Source organism: Tenebrio molitor, chromosome 6 (assembly GCF_963966145.1).
Source record: "Tenebrio molitor chromosome 6, icTenMoli1.1, whole genome shotgun sequence".
NCBI classification, from domain to species: domain Eukaryota; kingdom Metazoa; phylum Arthropoda; class Insecta; order Coleoptera; family Tenebrionidae; genus Tenebrio; species Tenebrio molitor.
The window spans coordinates 8930640-8951113 of record NC_091051.1 but is presented as its reverse complement, the minus strand read 5'-3'; the positions used below and the strand labels follow the sequence as shown (position 1 = coordinate 8951113).

At 33.5% G+C, this 20474-nt stretch overlaps 1 protein-coding gene across 5 annotated transcripts in view; it reads left to right on the top strand.

Moving 5' to 3' along the window:
- The window catches only part of LOC138132897 (uncharacterized), a 90641-nt gene that overhangs the window by 56041 nt on the left and 14126 nt on the right, over positions 1–20474 (top strand). For all 5 annotated transcript variants that reach the window (XM_069050608.1, XM_069050603.1, XM_069050606.1 and 2 more), the window contains one exon: positions 5403–5526. In XM_069050608.1, the coding sequence (XP_068906709.1) occupies positions 5478–5526 (49 nt within the window). In that variant the 5' untranslated portion in view covers positions 5403–5477. The remainder of the gene's footprint in view (positions 1–5402; positions 5527–20474) is intronic.

The window sequence follows — 20474 nt, the reverse complement described above, 5'->3', positions numbered from 1 at the left end:
GGAATGAAATTTGTTCCCTTTGAACTGGAGATTCGGTCCATGTGGATCGATATGTGACAGACGTCCCTTAATTTTCGTTTCGGTGACAAGGATGAATGACAGATGTTTGAAAAAACCAACAGCCAACGAACAAATTCTTAGTTAACAGCTTTTTTTTTCTAAAAAGACCCAGAGCTGTTACAGTTTTACCTACTAGATACGCCCAAATGTTTTCTTAGTGTCGATATTGAACACATATGCATAATTTAATACCTTTTAAATTCCTGTCATTGTAACACCCCAGAAATCCTTTTTGTGGTAATCTTGTTATTTAGTAGTTGCATTTACAATCGTTGGTATTACAGACATTTGATATTATTCAGCAAATTACTACAAACGTAATATTAACTAAGTGCACTACTTGCATGCTTATCAACAGCTATTTGGCCGTTCTACTGTTTCAGAGTGTACATTGTTGAAATTCGATAGTAAGATTATACAGAAATTGTCGTTTTGTAATTTCTTTATAAAAGAGACAGCGATTCGCTATTTTAATTTATTTCTGTTCTGCATTCGGTATGAGTATTTTATCACGTCCACGTCAGTTTTGCACAGATTTGGCATGTGATTGATCGAGAATGTGTATCAAAGTTTTTTGGTCGACCTGTCACATCAATGCCACTTACAAACTTTTTAAATCCAGTTTTGGAATATTTTGGGCGTTTATTAATTTCAACCCTTCAATCACAATGTGGTTTGTCAATCTGAATTTTCAAAATGATTCAGTTCAAGAATAAAGTGCTGAGATGATAATGTCAACTTAAAAATGAAACTGAAAATTAATTATGAAAAAATGATAAATTTATATATTTTTTGGTTATCATCAATTTCTCATCTTTTTATTCTGCTAATGTCTGATAAACATTACTGCAACCTGTTAAATGGAGAGAAGAGCTGAAATTCGGTTCATAACATCATGAAGCGGACGTGGAGAAAGAATTGTTTGGTCTTTTTGTTTTGAAGAGTATAATTTAACATTACTAAATAAAAAATAAAATTCTCTTCTCTGATGTGAAAAATATTATACCTGGGCTAATTTGGGAAAATAAATGAGAAATGAGATAATTTTCATGTTTAACCTGGAAAATTCTTTAACAAGAAACACCTTCCTATTATGAAAACTTAGTAATAGCAGATTTACTTCTTGTCTGCGAATTACTCTTACAGTTTTTTTAACGTTGGACACACTGTTTGATTTCCGTCACTAAAATGTATGAGTATTCTTCTATGGCAAGCTAGTGAAACTGACAACAATGCACTAGACATTGACGCTATTTATAACCTCAACAGACAGCTTTACTACCAAATGAAATGCAAAATTTGCATTTGCAAAAGAAAAAAATACATTAGGTATTAGTGATATTTTGAAAAAAGGAACTGAATTAAAGTGAAACAGATCGTGAAATATTTAGAAACCCCAAGAGTTCTTAGTTGCGACGATAAAGATATCGGGTGTCCATTTAATGTATTCTCAAAGTTGGCGTTGAAGAGTCGATTGTGAACGCACCACTTGTCAGTCTGCAGAGTAAAAACACAAACAACGCAAACAGTGAGGTTAGATTTAAACAGCTGATCCGTGATCTGTAATCCGTGGTACGTTCACAATCGACTCTTCAACGCCCACTTTGAAGATACATTTAAATGAACACCCGATACAATTAGGAGTTTTCATGATTTTATTAATTTCTTTCATTAAATTTGAATTTTTCACCTCTTCAATTTTTCTTTGTTTTTTAATATGTATTTCCTATAAATCATCAAATGTATTGTATAATTTTTAATAAAAAGCCTGCGATATCAGGTTTCCGATAGTTATTTCGATAAAAAATATAATAAGAGTCTCGACATAATTTTGCTTAGGGCTGCTCGTGTCAATCGATTATCGAATCAAATCCGAATTAAATTTGATAAATATATAATTATCAGGAAATGCCGCAGAAAACTTTTGACAGGAACACGCCACAGATGAATTCATCGTAGAATGTTTTCAAAGAGTTCACTTGGTGAACTGTTTTCGGAGAAAAATTATAATCGAAGAATTTTTTGTTCAAGTTTAAAACGTTATTTGCTGCATGTGAATCTATTGCAGAATCTCATTATGAAAAGTGTAATTTTTTATACAATTAACTTCTCAGTGGCGATCAATTTGTGGCATCATAGAGGCGACGTCTTCGATCAGGTTTTGTTGAATGAGGAAACGCTGAACACTGAAATCTTGTATCAGCTATCTCCTGCGGAGAAAGTATAAAAATCTGTTACTCAATAAACAGTAAGAACTGAGATAATAATAGATTATTATTCCACCATTAAAAAATGAACAGGTGGTATTGTCATTTTTGATTAAAAGTGATTATCAGCAGTCTGGGCCACATAATTGAAACGTTTCGGATTATGCAACATTCAAAGGAAAATTGAGCTTTAATTTGTTATTAACAGCCAATGGTCAAAGCTAGACCAATGATGATATCACTTTACATAATTTTCCATAATTGAAAAATTGAACCGTAATAATAGTCCACTGTGCAGTTAGGATTTTTAGTGAGTTGTGTCAGACTAAGGATGTAAAATATCATTTGCGTTTAATGGATTAATTCGAGCAAAAAACCGCATCGCATTTCCATCGGTTAGTTATTGTATGATTACGGCTTAATATTGTTCAATAAAATCGGCTTTAATTGTGCTTTGTTTCACCGAGAGAATCATGGCTGGAAAGCGTTGTCCATCTTCCTCATTTCACAAGTAACAAACTTTCTAGCCACGAATTACCCTCACATGGCGCAACCAGAATTCTTCACTTTACGTGCTATTATGCCATTATTTTATGTAAAAATATGGAATTTAATACACAACAAGCCGGCGAATTACTCGCGTAATAAAGTCACGCCCGATTTACCGTATTTTTTCGTATTGTAATTTTTACTATTTGTCAAAGTGACCCGCCCTGAATATGTTAATGTCCTCGGCTCGCCTTGAACTTGTCAGGACAACAAAAAAAAATGAATCATTAATTAGTCGAGCACATTGCACAGCCACGTGATTTATTCTCGTATGTTGGGAGAGCATGCCTAGAGGACGTAATTCGAGCAATTTGAAATCCTTAGTGATTAACTTATCCAGTTAGGACTAATAATCTTGTTTTGATTTGAGGAATTAGTAAACTTCAACCTTGTTTACCCTTCAAGATGCTGTGTGGATTCTCTGTATCCGACCTAAACGAACATGTTGAGCAAACCGTCATATTGATCGAGGGGATGGCAAATTTCAGATAAGAAACGCCAACGCTGAAATACATGCAAATTTCCTCATAAACAAATCCTCTTCCGGAGCATCGAAACTAATTATCGCGAAATGAGTTTTATTGAAGTCGAAGTGATGTGAATGAGTGTTAATGAAGATCATTCGAACGATTGGTTGCGTTATAGACGGTCTTCGGGGTAAAATATGCATAGCGGCGCCGGTTTAGAATTTTCAATCTTACTTTTAAATTTACTTTCAATTGAATATCTTATTATTCATAGAGCAGACTCGGCGGAATTTTGAGCCGTTTTGCGATATGACCGAATACCCGCTCCAATAACAATTTTACTTTATATTTATTGTAGGACCGTTTGGTTTTATTGACAGATAGTTTAAAGTATCAGTTCAATAATCTTCGAGCACGTAGCACTCTTAAGATGGCTTGGTTTGCAGCGCTGCAGGCACCGGAGACTCTTAAGAAATATGAAATATTGTTTTAATGCTCCTTGGAGTAAAAACTTTTTTTCTTTACTGCAATCATTAAGTTTTATGATATGATGCTGTCACATCTTTTTGAATCTTCCATAGAACGAGCGGCTCCAACCGTTGCGCGGAATATCTCAAATCGGATAGATAATCCATATTATAATTTTAGGCACATTCAGAGCCTCCGGGAATTGTTGATAACTCACCTAGGTGATGCCGCTAAATTTTTATCAAGAACCAACCCAAGAGAATTATCTTTCATTCGTGTAATACCATTTCTAGACAGAAAGGGAAAGGAAACAAAATAGCGATAGAGCAATCATTTGAAAAAGTATACTTAAAATGCTCCAATAGCGACTGTACGAGTATTGTTAGTGTAATCCTCTTCGGTACGGTACGTAGCTATTAATTCATTTAATACAGATCATGTAATTTATTAATGGACAATACATTGACATTTATCTTTATTGTAATAAAATATAGCCTGGCTGTGAATACAAATTTTGGCTGTAAATTAAGTACAGACAATCTTGTTTTTAGGTAGCATTTCATGTATCATTAACATCACAATAAATAAAAAAAAAATCCAAAAGTATTGTATAAATTTATTTGAAGCAGAAGAAGCTTTCTTACGACACGTCATCTTCTGTAAATGAAACCAGTCATTTTTTAGTCTAAAAGATTAAAGCTCGAGCTTGAAAAAGGACAAGCTCGAGCTTTGGTGTCTTTTTTGTGTAATCTTTGACTTGCCTTTCTTTGAGTTGCCCATGGTTAATTTTTAAATAAAATTGAGAGCAATAATCCATAATGGAACTGCAGATGTGCTGCTCTGGTTTCACGAGCCACATCATCGATTATTATAAAAAATTATTATAAATTTTTGATATTTGCAGGTAAGTACTGAGAGTTTTGGAAAAACCAAAATTATCTACTGACAGTCAACTGTTTTTTTTTTTTTTAAATTTGTGTACATTTTTTTACAATTTTTTTATCCATACATATTTTAAATTGTTTTTGCATAAAAAAGTGTATATTTCTACTTCAACAAATCCCCGTTTTCAGAAACAAATATGTATGTATTTTTTTTTTACTTCGTCTATTTTAAATTAACCAAAAATGTATTATTCGACTTCAATAAATGCTATTTGGAATTTAACTTTTGTTAAAATATCTGCGAAATTATACAAACTTGTGCTTTTTGGGATAATGATGGCAAATATCTGTGTGAGCCAATCTAAGAGTCCCGTTTTGCCTTGACCAGATGAGTTTAAATGATCTGAATTGAAAAACCTCTATCTTAGATGTCTCCGCTTAGTTATTTACTTACTTTGAGCTTTATTTATTCGAAGTTTTAGTGAGAAATGCAAAGAATTCATTTCGGTTGAAATTTCAGTGAACTATTTTACAATATATGAGTCTGGAAGTTTCGAGAAATGAAATTGTTGCACCCTACTTCTGAGCAAATGCTCTTAATTTAGAGCGAGAAGCCATTTAGTTTGTTAATTTCGTTGACGTTCAAATGAATTAAGTACAAAGTTTATGTGATTAGCTTAAAGCGGCGGACGAAAGTTGCGTTCGTTTGTTTAAAATCAATGGAGTTTTTTGTGATGTGCGTTCTCATGAAGACTTGTTTTTTGCAGGCAATCGTGACCCACCATAGGATACGGTCTTCAGATGATGTGTTTGAGTTAGCGTTCGCATTATAAGGTGTTAGAATGGATACCCGCAGCCATTTCTTGTCCCTGCTTTACTGCCTCTTCACGGGTGAGTTCATTCTTTCTTTTTTCTATTCAATTTTTCAACGTTTTCCACTTTCGAAGAAGATGGATAAATTATGAGCTTGTTGCTCTAGTTCGCAAAGACACTTCGGAACTATAAACACTTTGTACATGTCTGGAAACTCGAACAAGACACATTTAATTTATAAGAGAAATATTAGTCAAGAGCTTTCATGGATACACAAACACTTGACGAAACAATTAATTGCCTCGTGTCAAATCTTAAGTCATAAACTCACAGCGTTTAGCGTTTATGACGTTGAAAAGCTCATTTTTATTAAAATCATTTTTCATGATTTTCTCGTCTACGAAATTGCAAATCTTGCTCCTGCGTGTGAATATTGTATGTTTACTTTATGACTCGGATAAATTGAGTCTTCATGTGTACTTAATGATCTCGGTTTTCATATTAGCACAAAACAAGAATGACATTCGTTTGAATTAAAGTTGAGTAAACCATGAATATTTATAGCGTTAAAACTGCCACATTTCTCTTTTTAATCATTGAACTGGAAATGAATTTATCGCGGTAATTGTTGGTGGAGTGAATTTGAAGTTTCATGTTTTCGACCGAGCTTTCGCCGCTTTGTTAATCGAAAGATCTCGACAAATTTCTGAATTTGCATCCCATTATTAGGGGCATCTGTAATGACGAGGACCTCTAACCTGACCTTTCAAACAACATTATAGCGCATTATACGGATTTTCAAATATAGTTGTTGCAGCTTTAATGGTGCAATTTTGCACAAAGTTTGCGGCCGTTTATTTTTTCTATTAGCGACGCTCGGTTTCATAATGTACACAAATGTTTACAGTTTTTAACCAACACTGCAACGATTTTATTAAAAATATCGATTTATAACGGAATTTGGGGTTGATGGAAAATATTTAATACTGTGTCATAATGCGAGCATGTTTCCAACGATTTGTTTGCATTAATTTGAAATGCACTAATTTCTAATTGTGTTGTGCAGAATATAATTATAATTAAATCTGAATTAATGAACTACCACATGTTTCTATTTTCTAATTAATTCTGATGTATACCATCATTGTTCACCCGTAGACATTTAATTTTAATTTCTTTTTAATGAAACTTTTAATAACTCTTATAATAATTTTTTAAGTTTCTTTAAATGTGTGATATTCGGTAATTTTAATCTTTTACAGAATTCTTGATATTTTTTAACTGTTTCATAATGTAAAAGTAGATTTTTTTTATGTATGGTATGACTAGTATTTTCTTAAAGTTTCCAGATAAAATTTTGCGATCATTAAACGTTACAACATTTAGAGTATAATTCAAATATATACAAGTGTCCCGAAAATGGCGCACTAATGGTGCACTACGGTGTAGAAGAGACTACCGTAAACGTCAGAAAAATGTTAAAAAAATTCTTCGCCTTAATAGATTTTTTTTTCGGCTTTGTATCATGAATTTTTTTATGGATTCTGTTTTATTATTTTTTAATACAACGATTATACCGAATCGAGGTCATTTTGACAGGCGATGACAACTAAAATTTGTACTAGTTAATGTATCAACATATTTGATTATACGGTAGATCTATAGACATATATTAACAATGTTACAAATGCAAATTATGCAGGTAGTTGATAATTTATTTTAATTACATAGTCTTGTAGGTCAGTTAATTCTCAAGCTTTTCTGATATTGTTAATGAAGAGTCCTTGTGAAGACTTACATTGTTTTTTTAATTCAATCTATATCTGGTCGAGAAGTTACTGCCCCATGTGTAGGGGTGTTGTATATTTTCTTTCATAAAAATGTTAATATTTTATTATGTTTGTATTGTACAGTTTTTTCGGAGCCTGTAGCATATTTTTTTTTATTATATTTCGGTTTAATCGCTCGACATGTTACGAATTTCTGTGTCAAAGTTTCGGTTGTCATATTAAAGTGAATGCAAAATGGTTGCAGTGGAAATTAAATTTGCTTTAATATTGTATGAAAGCATCGGGAAATATTTCATTTTAGATATGAATTTATTTTTAGTTACCTATATTGTATTTGCGCGTTTGATGTGAATAAACAAAATGGTCGCTTTTGTGTAGCGCATAAAGCAGATAAAAAATTCTAGGTTCGTGAGACGTGTGAAAATCATGGAAGGACCCAAATTTAATTTCTGGAAGGCTCGAACATTGGGATTCCGAGGGCGTTATCCTAAAAGGTTTTTTTTATATTAAAACTTCTCTGGAAAATTGTCGCGATTTAAATAAAATCATTTATTTCGAGAGGCGAATTGCCATTCTAGTACTCTAGCACGTGTGCGAATCTGTGCGAAAATGTAAATACAAAAATACCTAAAAACGGAACTTGAAGATTTGGTCGCTTCCACTCTTACATTATTTACTATCCCATAAATCTAACCCCACATGTACGTAAGATGGGAAAGTTTACCGCGACTTCGGGGAACTGCAGAATTTATAAATCATAAAAAAATCTAAAGTTTTTACCAAGCATAACCAACTTGCTTTCAACGGAATAGATGTCGGAGGATTAAGTATAAAATTCAATTTTCTTCTTCCACTGTGAAAAAGTTTAGAGAAAAGCCGGAATTCTACACACTTGGGCTTCATCAAATATTTTAACTCGTCATTCTTTTTCAGCCTATCATTTCACGCTTCCGTTGTAATTGCCTGTCGAATATTTTGCAGTCCGATTTTCGGACAGGACCTGCCAGACAGGACCAAACCGCATTACACGGCGGCGTGAACTGCCAATAACATGCTTTCTGAACAAGGTCGCAGGTTGGACGAATATTTGCTGATGTTTATGGAACAGCTTGATTTAATTAATTTTACAGTTTTTCACTCATTCGCACAAAAAATCATATTTATCGTTCTTCATATTTACAAATTGTAATAAATTTCGCAGCGCCCGAGTAGAAATTCAATTGTAATATTTACATTATTATTGGTACGAAAACAATGACAAAAACTCTCCTCCTGAGACATTGTATATGTATAAATAAATAAACAAATAAATATCAATAGCATTGTGGTGTAAATATTTTTTCTCAAAATTCACGACCCCAAATGAAACTCGATGCATTCCAGTGGGTGCGACTACTCCTCCACACTGTGGGATCAAAGAGTAGGCACTCTTTTCAAACATTGTTGAGAAAACATTCAGCATGATTCTCGTAGTAGGCGTAGCTGACCATCAACCACAACAAGTTGTTGAAGATAATGTGGTTTTGAAAGACCAACGACTGAAATTCGTGAGAGAAGTGACACCGAGCGCAGATATATTACCTCTTGTACAAAGGGAAAAGTATGACAAAAATCTGCAAGAAGGGTGTCGAGTTTGCTGAGAAAATATCTAAGTAAAAGAAGAATTTTCTAACGATTTAACCGAGTTCTTGGGGCAATTTGTGACAACTGATGAACAGATATGGATATTTTAGAATGATAGGAAGTATTAAAATAACAGTGACAAGTCAATTTTGCTTCTACAAGCCAAGCAATTCCCTCTGATGAACAAATTATAAAATAAGAGTTCAGCTGATTGATGTGACTTTTTTGAAAAAAATTACATCTCTATCATCATATCTACGCTTTTCCCCACATATGAAGTTTTCATTTTTTTTATTTTTTAATTAAGAAATAAAACTAGCGAGAAGAAAATCTACAGATGAGGAGGAACTACAACAAAATGATAGTTTATAAGAAGTTGAAGAAGTCTTGTATAAAGAGAAGCTACTTTAATCAGTTTTGTCTGTCGTCCCACAGTGAATCTCAAAAGTTTGAAATAATGGAAGACTTTTTTCCGTTGGGTTTTTCTAAAAGAATTTAGTTTTTAAGGAAAGATTTTCCAACGCACTCGTAATTTAAATTCCGGTGTCACTTTTACCCTTTCCCATATCCGTGCAGCAACGTTAATGCTATTTTTGCAAGTTGGAATAGATTGTTAAATTATGAACTTGTAGTTCCTGAGATATAAATTTTTGAAGGAGAAATTTTCACAAAAATCATTTAATAAGAAAATGTTATTCACATTTCTGAATTGTGCTGTTTCAATACCAGTAAAGTAAATCAACAAACTAAAATAACAAATTTTAAAAAAACTTTCATGAAGCACTTTTCGAAGCTAAAAAACTTAAATCAGTACCTAATTCAGTAGATGAAGGTTTATCGAGTAGCCTGCACACTCCACCGATCTCACCCCATTAGATTTTTATTCTCTTATATTTCTCCACCACCGTATTCACTCACTTTAAGGAAATAAAAATTGGAAAAGAACATTGAAAATGCAGACTTCAGTATAGTGACTTTAGCTGATTATCTGAGTTACGCAATGTCACAATTATGTTATTTTACACAGACAATGATAATACAAAAATTGTTATTTATGTCATAAGGACGAATTTTTCCAGCAATTTCACATTTTTCGTCAATTGAAATCTAAATAACACTAATAACAGGTTAAAAATTTAAATAAGTCAAAAATAACACAAGCTTTAGCTATTAATATTCAGAAGGTATTTTGAAAACAGATTTAAAAAACTTTCAGTACAACATATTTGGCGCCCTCTATCGACAAACTCGCACAAAACATCACTTTGCAAAAAAATATTTTTTCTTCACTAGTGATTCAATTGCTTATTTTCAGTGAGCAAAGACCACTGAAATTCAATGATCATGGAAAAATGTATTATCTTGATGTTATTTCTTATGCCTCCTCTACAGAATCTTTTGTACTACAAATATTCTTTACATTTTTATATTTTTATCTCCAGAACAGGTAGAGTAATGTAATTACACTCATTTTCTAACATGAACGAATTTTGTGAGAGCAAGTTCTGGTAATAATAATTTTTGGTGGGTGTCTTTTAAAATATGTTCACTCGTTATATCACTTTACCCTCATCTTCGTATTTCCATTTATGAACTAGCCAGGTGTACCCTAGACGTAGTCTGGAAATTTGAACTTGACTTCTGCGATCTTGATGCAAGGGCAACGCTCTTTGTGATTGATCGATGCAATACAAGTTTAGTTTGTTCGATCCGGTGCTTGGTAAAGAATTTGGTAAATTTCTTGAGTGTCATATCCATTTTCTGTGTTGTTATCATTAAAAATTCAAACAAAACTGCTGATTTGAAATATTGCTTGTGTAAAATCTTGCCACAATATCCTGAAGTTGAACTACTTGGTCGTTTAAATTCTGATTATTCTTTCTTACACAATGCACCCACATTCAATCTGCACCGAAGTTCGTGTAATAATGGAAAATGCATCTGCTAAAGTTAGATTTGAACACTGAATGATTAGAAACTGTCTTTTACTTGTAATATCGTGAAGTTGCGCTCAACCATTATTGAGGCAGCGCCCAGGGAAACAAAATTAGATTATAATGAGGACATTGTCGGTGTAACTATCCAAATACTGATGGGACTTCGCGGGTAATTGCCTTATTATTCATCCATAAATCAATATGTTTAGATTCGATATAGGATGTCGAAGAATTAATTGACAGGCAACATGTGCGCGTTTCCACCACCCGCTTATTAACTCCAATTTTTCCTTTTGTAATGTCGAGAATAACTAATCGCCTTCAGTAACCAGTCTATGATTAAGGCTTCATTAATAAAACGCAGCTAAATGCATCTATTAAAAAAATGCGATACGAGTAGGCGTGCGGATAATCGTCGAGTCCTTGTTCTAACGGTGCATATTGTATATTACATGCAATGCAGCCAAGGCTACGTCTGTTTATATTCTTCAGAATGATCATATGGGATATTGTTACAAGGTAACGGGAACAAGGTTGATGCAGTTTTATGCATCGGATTTCATGGATGCATTTCGAAAAATGCAAATAACTGGTCAGGTCTCACACATATAGTTAATATGTGTCTCTATTTCGAATAAAAAGGTGATTTTCCCCGCAGTAAACTATTTTTACCATCGCTGCTGACGCTAATGGTGAGATTTGAACAGATGACAAGACAAGAAAGTTTCGGCGCAATTTTTATGAAAAGTAGTAACAAAGTGGAAATCATTTCAAAGCGCAATCAGCGCCTTCCTAATTCAGTTTACGTCTGTCGACGATTTTCAAGAACCGTAATTTTCTGCTATCATACCGGTGGTAAGTGATGAAATAGAGAGATGTAACCTTTTCACACTGTCATTAATCTTTCGTCATTAATTTTATCGATTTTCTCAAGAAACCAGCGCTTCACCATGCTACTTGTCGGTTTGGCGTTCTTTATCTTGGATTTCTTTTACAATTTTAAAATGGCTGGTTCTTGCATTTGTCATTAATAAGTTTCAGGGGTGGTTTTATTCTCCGATTTACAACATGCAAACATAAATAATTGAATTAAGTGCAGACACAGGTATTTGTGCTGTGTAAATATTTAAACATACCGTATAGGGTAAGCTGTATTTATTGGTTATGAAACAAACATACATTTTTTGCTTAATTATATGATTTTTAATGTGAACGTGGCGTGTATGAAACGGTTCATATTCGAGTGTTAATAATGTGGAAAAAAATAATTTTTGTACGCTTCGATTGGAAATGGGATGAGGGATGCAACTTTATAGAATGATCAGAGTTGAACACTTTGATGTGAGAGGTTGAAATGGGGCACTAGTTTTTCTTCTCAATTTGAGATTAGATTTTGATAAAAAATATATCGTATAGTAATTTATGCAACAAGTGCATAAAGTAGTACTTTTTTACGAATGGGAAGTTTAAGCGCATGAGCCGTAACTGCATCTTCTTTTCCCTCGTTCCATCCAATACCTGTTTTCTCTCTCCTCGATTCCACATCTAAAAATCTCGCCATTATTTTTCTTTCTCTTGCACTTTCTCTCCCCAGGTGAATATCCTCTCATACTTCTTGTAGTATCTGGATTTTTAAATTCTTTTCCTTCTTTCTTACTTGTCTGTGTCTTTGTCCCTTTCACTCAGGTCTATATTCATCCATCTTCCTTTTTCTCTCAATCTTTCCACTTCTTCACTGGCATACTCGTTTCTCTCTCCTTTTTCTCCATGTTTTTTTTTCTTTTCCCTCCAGCATTCCGTCAGTATCCGGCACTCTTCCCTTCCTTCCATTTTGTTTTCAAACTTTGCCGCTCTCTTTCCTGCTTTCACCGTCAGCCTATTCCTTTACACTCTTCCCTCACTATGTAACCAGGCGTTTCTCTGTCCACTCCTAGCACCCCTCTCAAAAATTTTTCTTACACTCTCTCTATCACCTCTTATTCCTTCCATCCCCAGATCTCTGCCCTCTACATCAATATACTCTGTATTATGCTCTCAAACATCATCATTTTCCTCCTGAAATCACCTCCCTACTTTCCCTCTCTTATTCCCCAAACACATCCCACTACCTTATTTGCTGTCTTCACTATCTCTCTGATATGTGCCTTATCCGTGGCTCTTTCACTGTATTAGAACCCAAGTATTTGAACTTGTTCTATTTTTCTTCCTTCCCAGTCCCACTCATTCTCTTCATTCTTCCTCGTTCTCTTATTGAACAGCATCATTCTCGTCTTCTCAATATTCACTTCCGGGTTTTTCTTTTTCACATAGTTTCCCAGGTTCTTCATCATTTCTCTTTCCGGCTTTGCCACAATTACCAAGTAGTCCGCAAATGCCAGGCTGCAAACTTTCTGGTGCTTTCTTCAAGATTTCATCCATATCTGCCACATATATCGTAAATCTCAAGGGGCTAAGCGGGCAGCCTTGTCTCACTCCCTTTGTCGTCTCAAACCATTCGCCTTCTTTCTCTCCCACCTTTACTTTGTTTTTTGTTCTTGCTTATATCTCCTCAATCTACCAGCCATTCGCTTATTCTTCTCTCTCTCATACACTCAAACATTTTCTCTGTGTCTACCTTGTCAAACGTTTTTTTATGCTTTTTAGTATTACCATAAACAGATGTCTTATGCACTAAAATAGTGAAATATAGCACAGTTGTTTTAACAGTCGTTAAAAAATTAGTTATTCATTCTACGACTAATATTATAATGAGATATTTGCAAATGAGGAAATTTCCTCGTAAATCGTCCAGCAAATTTACCTATTTAGGTTCTTCGTTGAAAAGATTTTAAATTATTATTCCACGTGTTGTAGGAAAATTGGTTCAGTAATTGATTTTAAATTATTTTCCTTGGAAACAACTCGTTCTGGAGCATACTACTAATCTAACAATAAGTTAGTTTTTGTAAAATTATATTCTGCTAACAACTGATAACATAAATAGATTTAATATAACAAAGAATAAAAAGCTTCCTGTTGCTTTATATGTATTTTTTAATAAAAATTATATAGGTATTTATGAATTAAAAGTAGGAATAAGTTCTAAACAGGTCTAAAAGTATTTTTCTCCCTACCGGTTAGAAATGTAGGCTGTGGATACCTCATTTGAGGTGAGAAAATTCAACTTTCTCGCTAAGGTAAGAAAGTGAATCATGAAATGTTTATGGTAAAACTGTACCAAAATACAAAAGTCAAAAGTGTCAAAAGTGAAATAAGTTATTGATAAATGAAAGCCAATTCAATAAAGCAAGTTGGTAGATCAATCATATAATCTGGAAAATAAACAGATAAGCTAGGTAGGTAGATTACTTTACCCTGTTTATATCAAATTTTCGAACAAACCTCAAATCTTCAAATGCGATGACAAGTTAATTAAACAAATAACACAGCCTACTATTCAATTCTCAAAATTTTCGTTTTAATCACGAACATAACCATCTTTTTTGACTTTTTTCAACAAAGTTGTGCCGGTAGGGAAAAAAATTGTATTCAAACCTTGTTAAGAAAGTGTCCTTGCAGACCTTAGGCACTTACAAACCTCGTCTACGACTCGGTTTATAATCTTTGCCTGCGGTCTGCAAGAAACCACTTTCTTACCTTGGTTTGAAATATACTATAGTCAAACAAACCACGTGGATTACACGTGGTTTGTTCACTTGCTCATTATCTAATTCTTCACTAAATTCAGATGGAACAATTTCGTGGCTGGTTTTCATAGAAGAAAAAATCAGTGCGTTTATGAAATATTACAGTACTAATGCTGTTATGTAAAACAAAATAACCAAGACGACAATTTATTGATATAATGAATCGTATGGTTTTTTGTAATCTACCATAAAATGGGACATTCTTTTTGGTCTTTTATAGATACATTTGGTAGTCCAAAAAAATAATATACGCTAGATGGTTCTTAAGCGCTTTTAACAGAATCACGGAAAGTTTCCTCGATTCTGTTATATTGCACTTCCCAACCTTGTAACACAATATATTATCCATTTCTTTTGTCTTTGGAAGCAAACGGTCTCTGTGACTTTTTGTTGTACAGATTTTTTTTATCTTGGGAATAAAAATAAATCTGAAGCAACCGTATCGAGATGCGATAAAATTCTTTTTGAAGCCAATAAAGACTTCAATGATTGTTATCGATGTTTAGGTAAATGCGTTATAGAAGTAAAACAATTCTTTTTTATTGAGTTTTTCGTCTTTTTTTCGTTTCATCGATACAATCATCCCACATGATGGACTGAACCCTTGAGAGACAATCAATCATAATTTTCCCTTAGAATAGTAAAAGCCCAAGCTATAATATTTAGTTTGATTATTCTTGAATCAAACCCTTCTTCATGTCCAATTCTTCATCCAAGATGTTCTGCACCTGTTTAGGTAAAATGCCCTTAGTGTCTTAACTCAGCAACTTTTGTCTATGGCTCTTCAGTATCATGCTGTGATTGTAATCGCTTCCACGTTGCAGATGACGGTCATTAATTTTCAACAGAGCTACTTTGACTATAGTGTAGGAAGAAGCATAGTCATCTCATGAAGAATGATTTAAGATGAATCCACCTCGGATTCGTCTTAAATGAGAAATTTTATTACCATGTGACGCTGATTTCAACAGGTTATTGTTAAAGAGATGACTGATCAAAGAATCGCATACGAGCGTGGACAATTTCTTGTCCCTGGCACAGAAAAAACATTTTAAAAATTAAATTTTATTTCTCAACACAATCCTCTACACACCGTTGGTGCAACTATGTTGAGGAAAAAAATCAAATTATTTCAGTTGTGGCCACAAAACCAGTTCCAAAATTTCACAATTTCTGTTAAATGCCGTAAAATGTGCAATTTGAGCGACGGCTCCACACTGATTTATTGCGAAAATGCAAAGTGCATCGAAGAGATACGACTAAACGAAGCATCACTAATGTCCAGAAGAGCAACCATCGGTTTTGAATAGCGTCCACATTTCCTCACGATTGCAATTTGCTCTTGCAAATTCAAGCGAAATGCAGTCAGATCTTGTCCAGTTCCTTCGTTCTTCCAATTATTTTGGAATCAATTTTTTAATACACAATCGACTGTTTCTGAGTAAGAAGTACCATCCAGATGATGAAGAGTACTCGACACATCAAATACATTCACATCGAGTTTCCGAGTGGGTATTAAGTTTAATCCGATTAGAACTATGTACTTTTAATAGAGAACATTTAATGTCGGTGTTTTATTTCTTGCGGTATCTTATGTATGGTGTTATATTAAGTTTAACTGGCGCAAGCGTATAAATTGTTCCATATCCCGGAGTTCGTGCACTTGAGACTAATTGCACTTTATACACCGAAGACAATTAAACCTGTTCAGGCAAAATGCAATCTGTTTCCGGTTTATCGTCTTAATTGAGTAACATTGTGTTCATACGTCTTAATACATTAAACTGAAACTTATGTACGGTTTTGTTTCGTGCAATTACCTCATCGGTAATCGCTCGCCAGCACGACCTCGTTTGGTATTTTTCAGATTTGTTCTTATACAAGGATCAAGTTCAAGTGCTGAACAACATACATCCCACAAACAATGAAAAACAGAACCTAATTCAATAACGAGGGAACTTTCTCGAACGTAATAACCATAATCAATCGGAACACGTTTCGCAGAGGGTAGTTTAACCAGGACTACATTAATAATTTTGAGTATTAGCTCTCAAACGGTTGTCACCTGGGGGCGGCGATCAATTCGAATATGTGTTCGGTTCACTCGAATCACATTAAATACAGGCAGGTACTCGGTCGCGCATTCGGTTATTTCTCCACGGAATATTGGTCTGATTAGAAGCAGCGAAAATGCGCTCGATTTTTATTTTGCGCTATAATACATAATTGCCGTGACAAAACGAACTCACCCGGAAAAATTGTGAGAGACGTCTTGTGCCGTTCGCAGCCATCGAGTAATTTAAAGTTCGACGATCGCGATAATTCTCTTTTCAGGTGAATCCACACGTTAATGCTCGGGATTTAGCAAAAAGCACCAATAATAAATTGTTTACTAGCCAAACATTTTCAACCAGGCCACCTTAATAAATTGAATTGTAGACAGTCACCTGAGCTCCAGGAGCTCTGCCTCTGACATTACACACGACCATGTTATTAATGTCCACGTTTTATACGGTACCCATATTACTTTCTTCTTGTTTTCATTAATTTATGACTGTGTTCCCGTTTTGCGGATATTGGCATTCCTGCGAGAGACACAAAAGGTGAACAGGCTGCGAATATATCTCCATAACCTTAAGCCGTATCCTCTCAACTTCCACATTTTTTCGCGACAAATGGGCAAGGCTTAATTGGATACTAATGAGATCACACGGTCGAAAAAAATCGTTGGTACTTTGTTAGTCGTGTCAATGATAAAAGCTGCGAAACGTCTAGTCACGTGTCATTGGTGGTCTCAATTATTCTTAATTGATTTGACATTAGGACTCTTACTTTTTGAGGAGACTGCTCGGGCGTGCCTCGAATTGTTCTCTTTGTGCAGGTCAAGTGTAAAAAATGCAGATTTTGATTGTCACGGTGAGAAACAAATCATTCATTTGCTATTGAGCAAGTTCAAAGAACTAAAATCGAAAATTTACATAAGTTCATGGTTGCAACAAAATCTCGACGATTATGGAAAAATAATCACATTCATCATAAATGTAAAAAATTACCAACAAACAGGTACTCAGCATGAAATCATCTTACAAGAATTCCAGCCGAATAATTAATATGCTTAGTGTGTGTGTCTGTGAATTTCAGTAGACACAACAAACATACTTAATAAATTCAGCTAATATGAATCAGAACAATGATAGAATTAATTCTGGGTATAATTTTTTGGTTGGTCAATTATTTATAAACAAATACCAAACATTTGGTAATAAAAAGTTCGCGTTTTGAGCAAGATATTTTCAAGGCGATTGTGTTTATTAACTTAATTAATTAAAAGTGAAGATAATTAAGTGTTAAAAATATTTACTAATGAGTCATTGCGAAACAAATGGTAAAAATAAAATTCACAATCTGTAACAAAAAAATTACACAAGGCTCGACGTATGCATATGTTGCAAAATCCATTGAGACATATTCTTCTTGATGAATACAAAGTAGTGGAAGAATTCTACGAGTATTACATTTTGTTCTCCCATGACTGACATCAAACAATAATAATTAATTACAAGCAAACCTAATTAATTGGATTTAAAAAGCATGCTTTATCATGTAAGGTTTCTGTGGACAAACTATTGATAACTCTTAGTAAAGTGTTTCATTCCTGTAAATTATATTACGTGTTAGATTTAAGCGTGTATTTCAAATATTTAACAGAAAGTAAGTGATTTGTGGAAAAAATTAAAACATATAGCTTGTAAACAAATTGGACAAACTTTCTATTCAAAACTGTTGGGCTTTAACAGAAATTGAAAACTTTACGACCCATATAAATTTATTTAAGATTGTTCCCGTTTATTACTCTATAATTTAATATCATAAAAATAAGCTAGCTAAGGTTTGACATCGATCAATTTTTGGCATTTTATTATTATCTTTCAAATAAATACATGGTATAATACGAGTCATAATAAGGCCGACGGAATTGAAAATGCAACCCACAATACATTTGCAAAGCAAACCGGATATTATCGGCACCCGTATCCAGTTTGCTTTGCAAATGTATTGTGGGTTGCATTTTCAATTCCGTCTGGCTCATTATCACTCGTGAAATACCTGTACGTTTCATAAAAAAAACATTTTAGTTGTTGCCAATACGCAAGTTATTATGTTCCAATATTAGTTAATACGTCGAATATTCAGAACAGATAAAAACCCTTTTTAAATGGACCAATCGAAAATTGATTAGTGCACTTGCGAGTGATGATTACGCTAATTTTCAGACAAAGCTAGAATCTAACTGTCAGAGGTTTCAACACCAAACGTCGATTCCATTCAACACAATCTAATAATGCAACCGAAGTGTAAAGACTATTTGTGGAACAGGATAATAGGAATTAACAATTGTATTGATCCGCGATTGTGAATTGCCAGTTGGGAGCAAAATGAGAAAAAATATTGCAAAGCAAATGTATTTAATTTTGTTTGAGAAACAAAAAGCTTCAACAGAGGGATGTGCGTTAATTTATTAACGTCGCTGCAGGTTTGGTTTTTAATATTCACTCTTGTATACGAGTACTACTCTAGTTTAAATATATTTCAATCTGGAGTAGCGCCGGAAGCAGTCTTGTTTTATTGTTCTAGTTTAATTTATGCACGTATTTCTGTGTTTGATGCTAAATTAAATATACATACTGTAGAAAAGCTGCTTGAAAATGTTATATTATTTGCAGAGAGACGCATATGCTGCTCATAAAATTGTTACAACCCTTTTAAATTTTAAAATTGATCTTACTTCCCATCTGCATTGATAAATTTATTGCAAAATTACGTAGCAATATATTTCATATTTTATCAAGGAAACTAGCAAAAAATGAACGAATAACTAACATGTATTACAACATTGAATGAACGCCTGTCATTATCATCATTAGTGCAGTTCAATAATGAACACATTTTTGGTATCATTGATAAGTGAAACGTTGGCTGAAAAAACGTGTCTGAAAATTTTTTTGGGACAATTTAGTTCACTTCCGCTTCCGTTCAAGGCGGAAGTCTAGGTCTTTAAGATTTGAGAAGAAAGTATCAATTCAGAGATTTATTTTTGAATCATTTCAACCAAGAGAAGACTTGCAACAAAAAACCACTTTCATATTTTCACTTAATCCGATTTGAAGCAGGTTTAAACAGTATTATAAATGCCGGCCGGTTTAACGTTACAAATAAAATGAATTTCGTATTTTTTGTCAATGCTCTTTGTTTGGCTTACCTACCCGTGCGCTAAAGTTAGTAATTTAAATTATTAATTAATTATTATAAAACGGACGTGCTCAACTCAAAACGGGTATTATATTTACGCTGATATATTAGAGGGATTTGCATTTAAATTATTGTAAACAACTCGTTTTATGAAGTATCAATTTTATGTAAATATTAAAAATCTAAAATAATCGAGACAGAAAAATGTTTTGAAAAATGTGTTTGTTAAGTTAGAGCTTCGATTGATTATTCAAAAATTTGCATTTAGGGTAAAGTATAATAATTAATAAAAATAGAAAGGAACAGACAGTTTATTATGTCGAAGATCATTTTCATTAAAAAAGGACATTTCATTAACTAATTAACATTAAATTCTCAAAAAAGGCACTGCATGATCAGAAGAAAGATGATCTTTTAAAGAAAATGTCTACAAATATATTAACGGTGGCGTTAGAGTCAATAGAAATAAAAAAAAAACTTGAAGACGAAAAAATATAGTCACAGTTATTTTAAGTTAATAATATTGTACAAATATTACCAAATATTTTGTTCGTGAAGAAAATTCATACATGAGGAACTCCAATCGTATTCTTACAAAAACTAGAGTGAATGTTCTAAATGTCTGCCTTCAGCTTCCAAACATAATGTTACTCTTCGCTTCATGTTTTCAAATGACCTTCGCAAAGTCGGGACATAAATTAAATTGCAGTTATCAGTAATTACTTGCATTAATTCGGAAA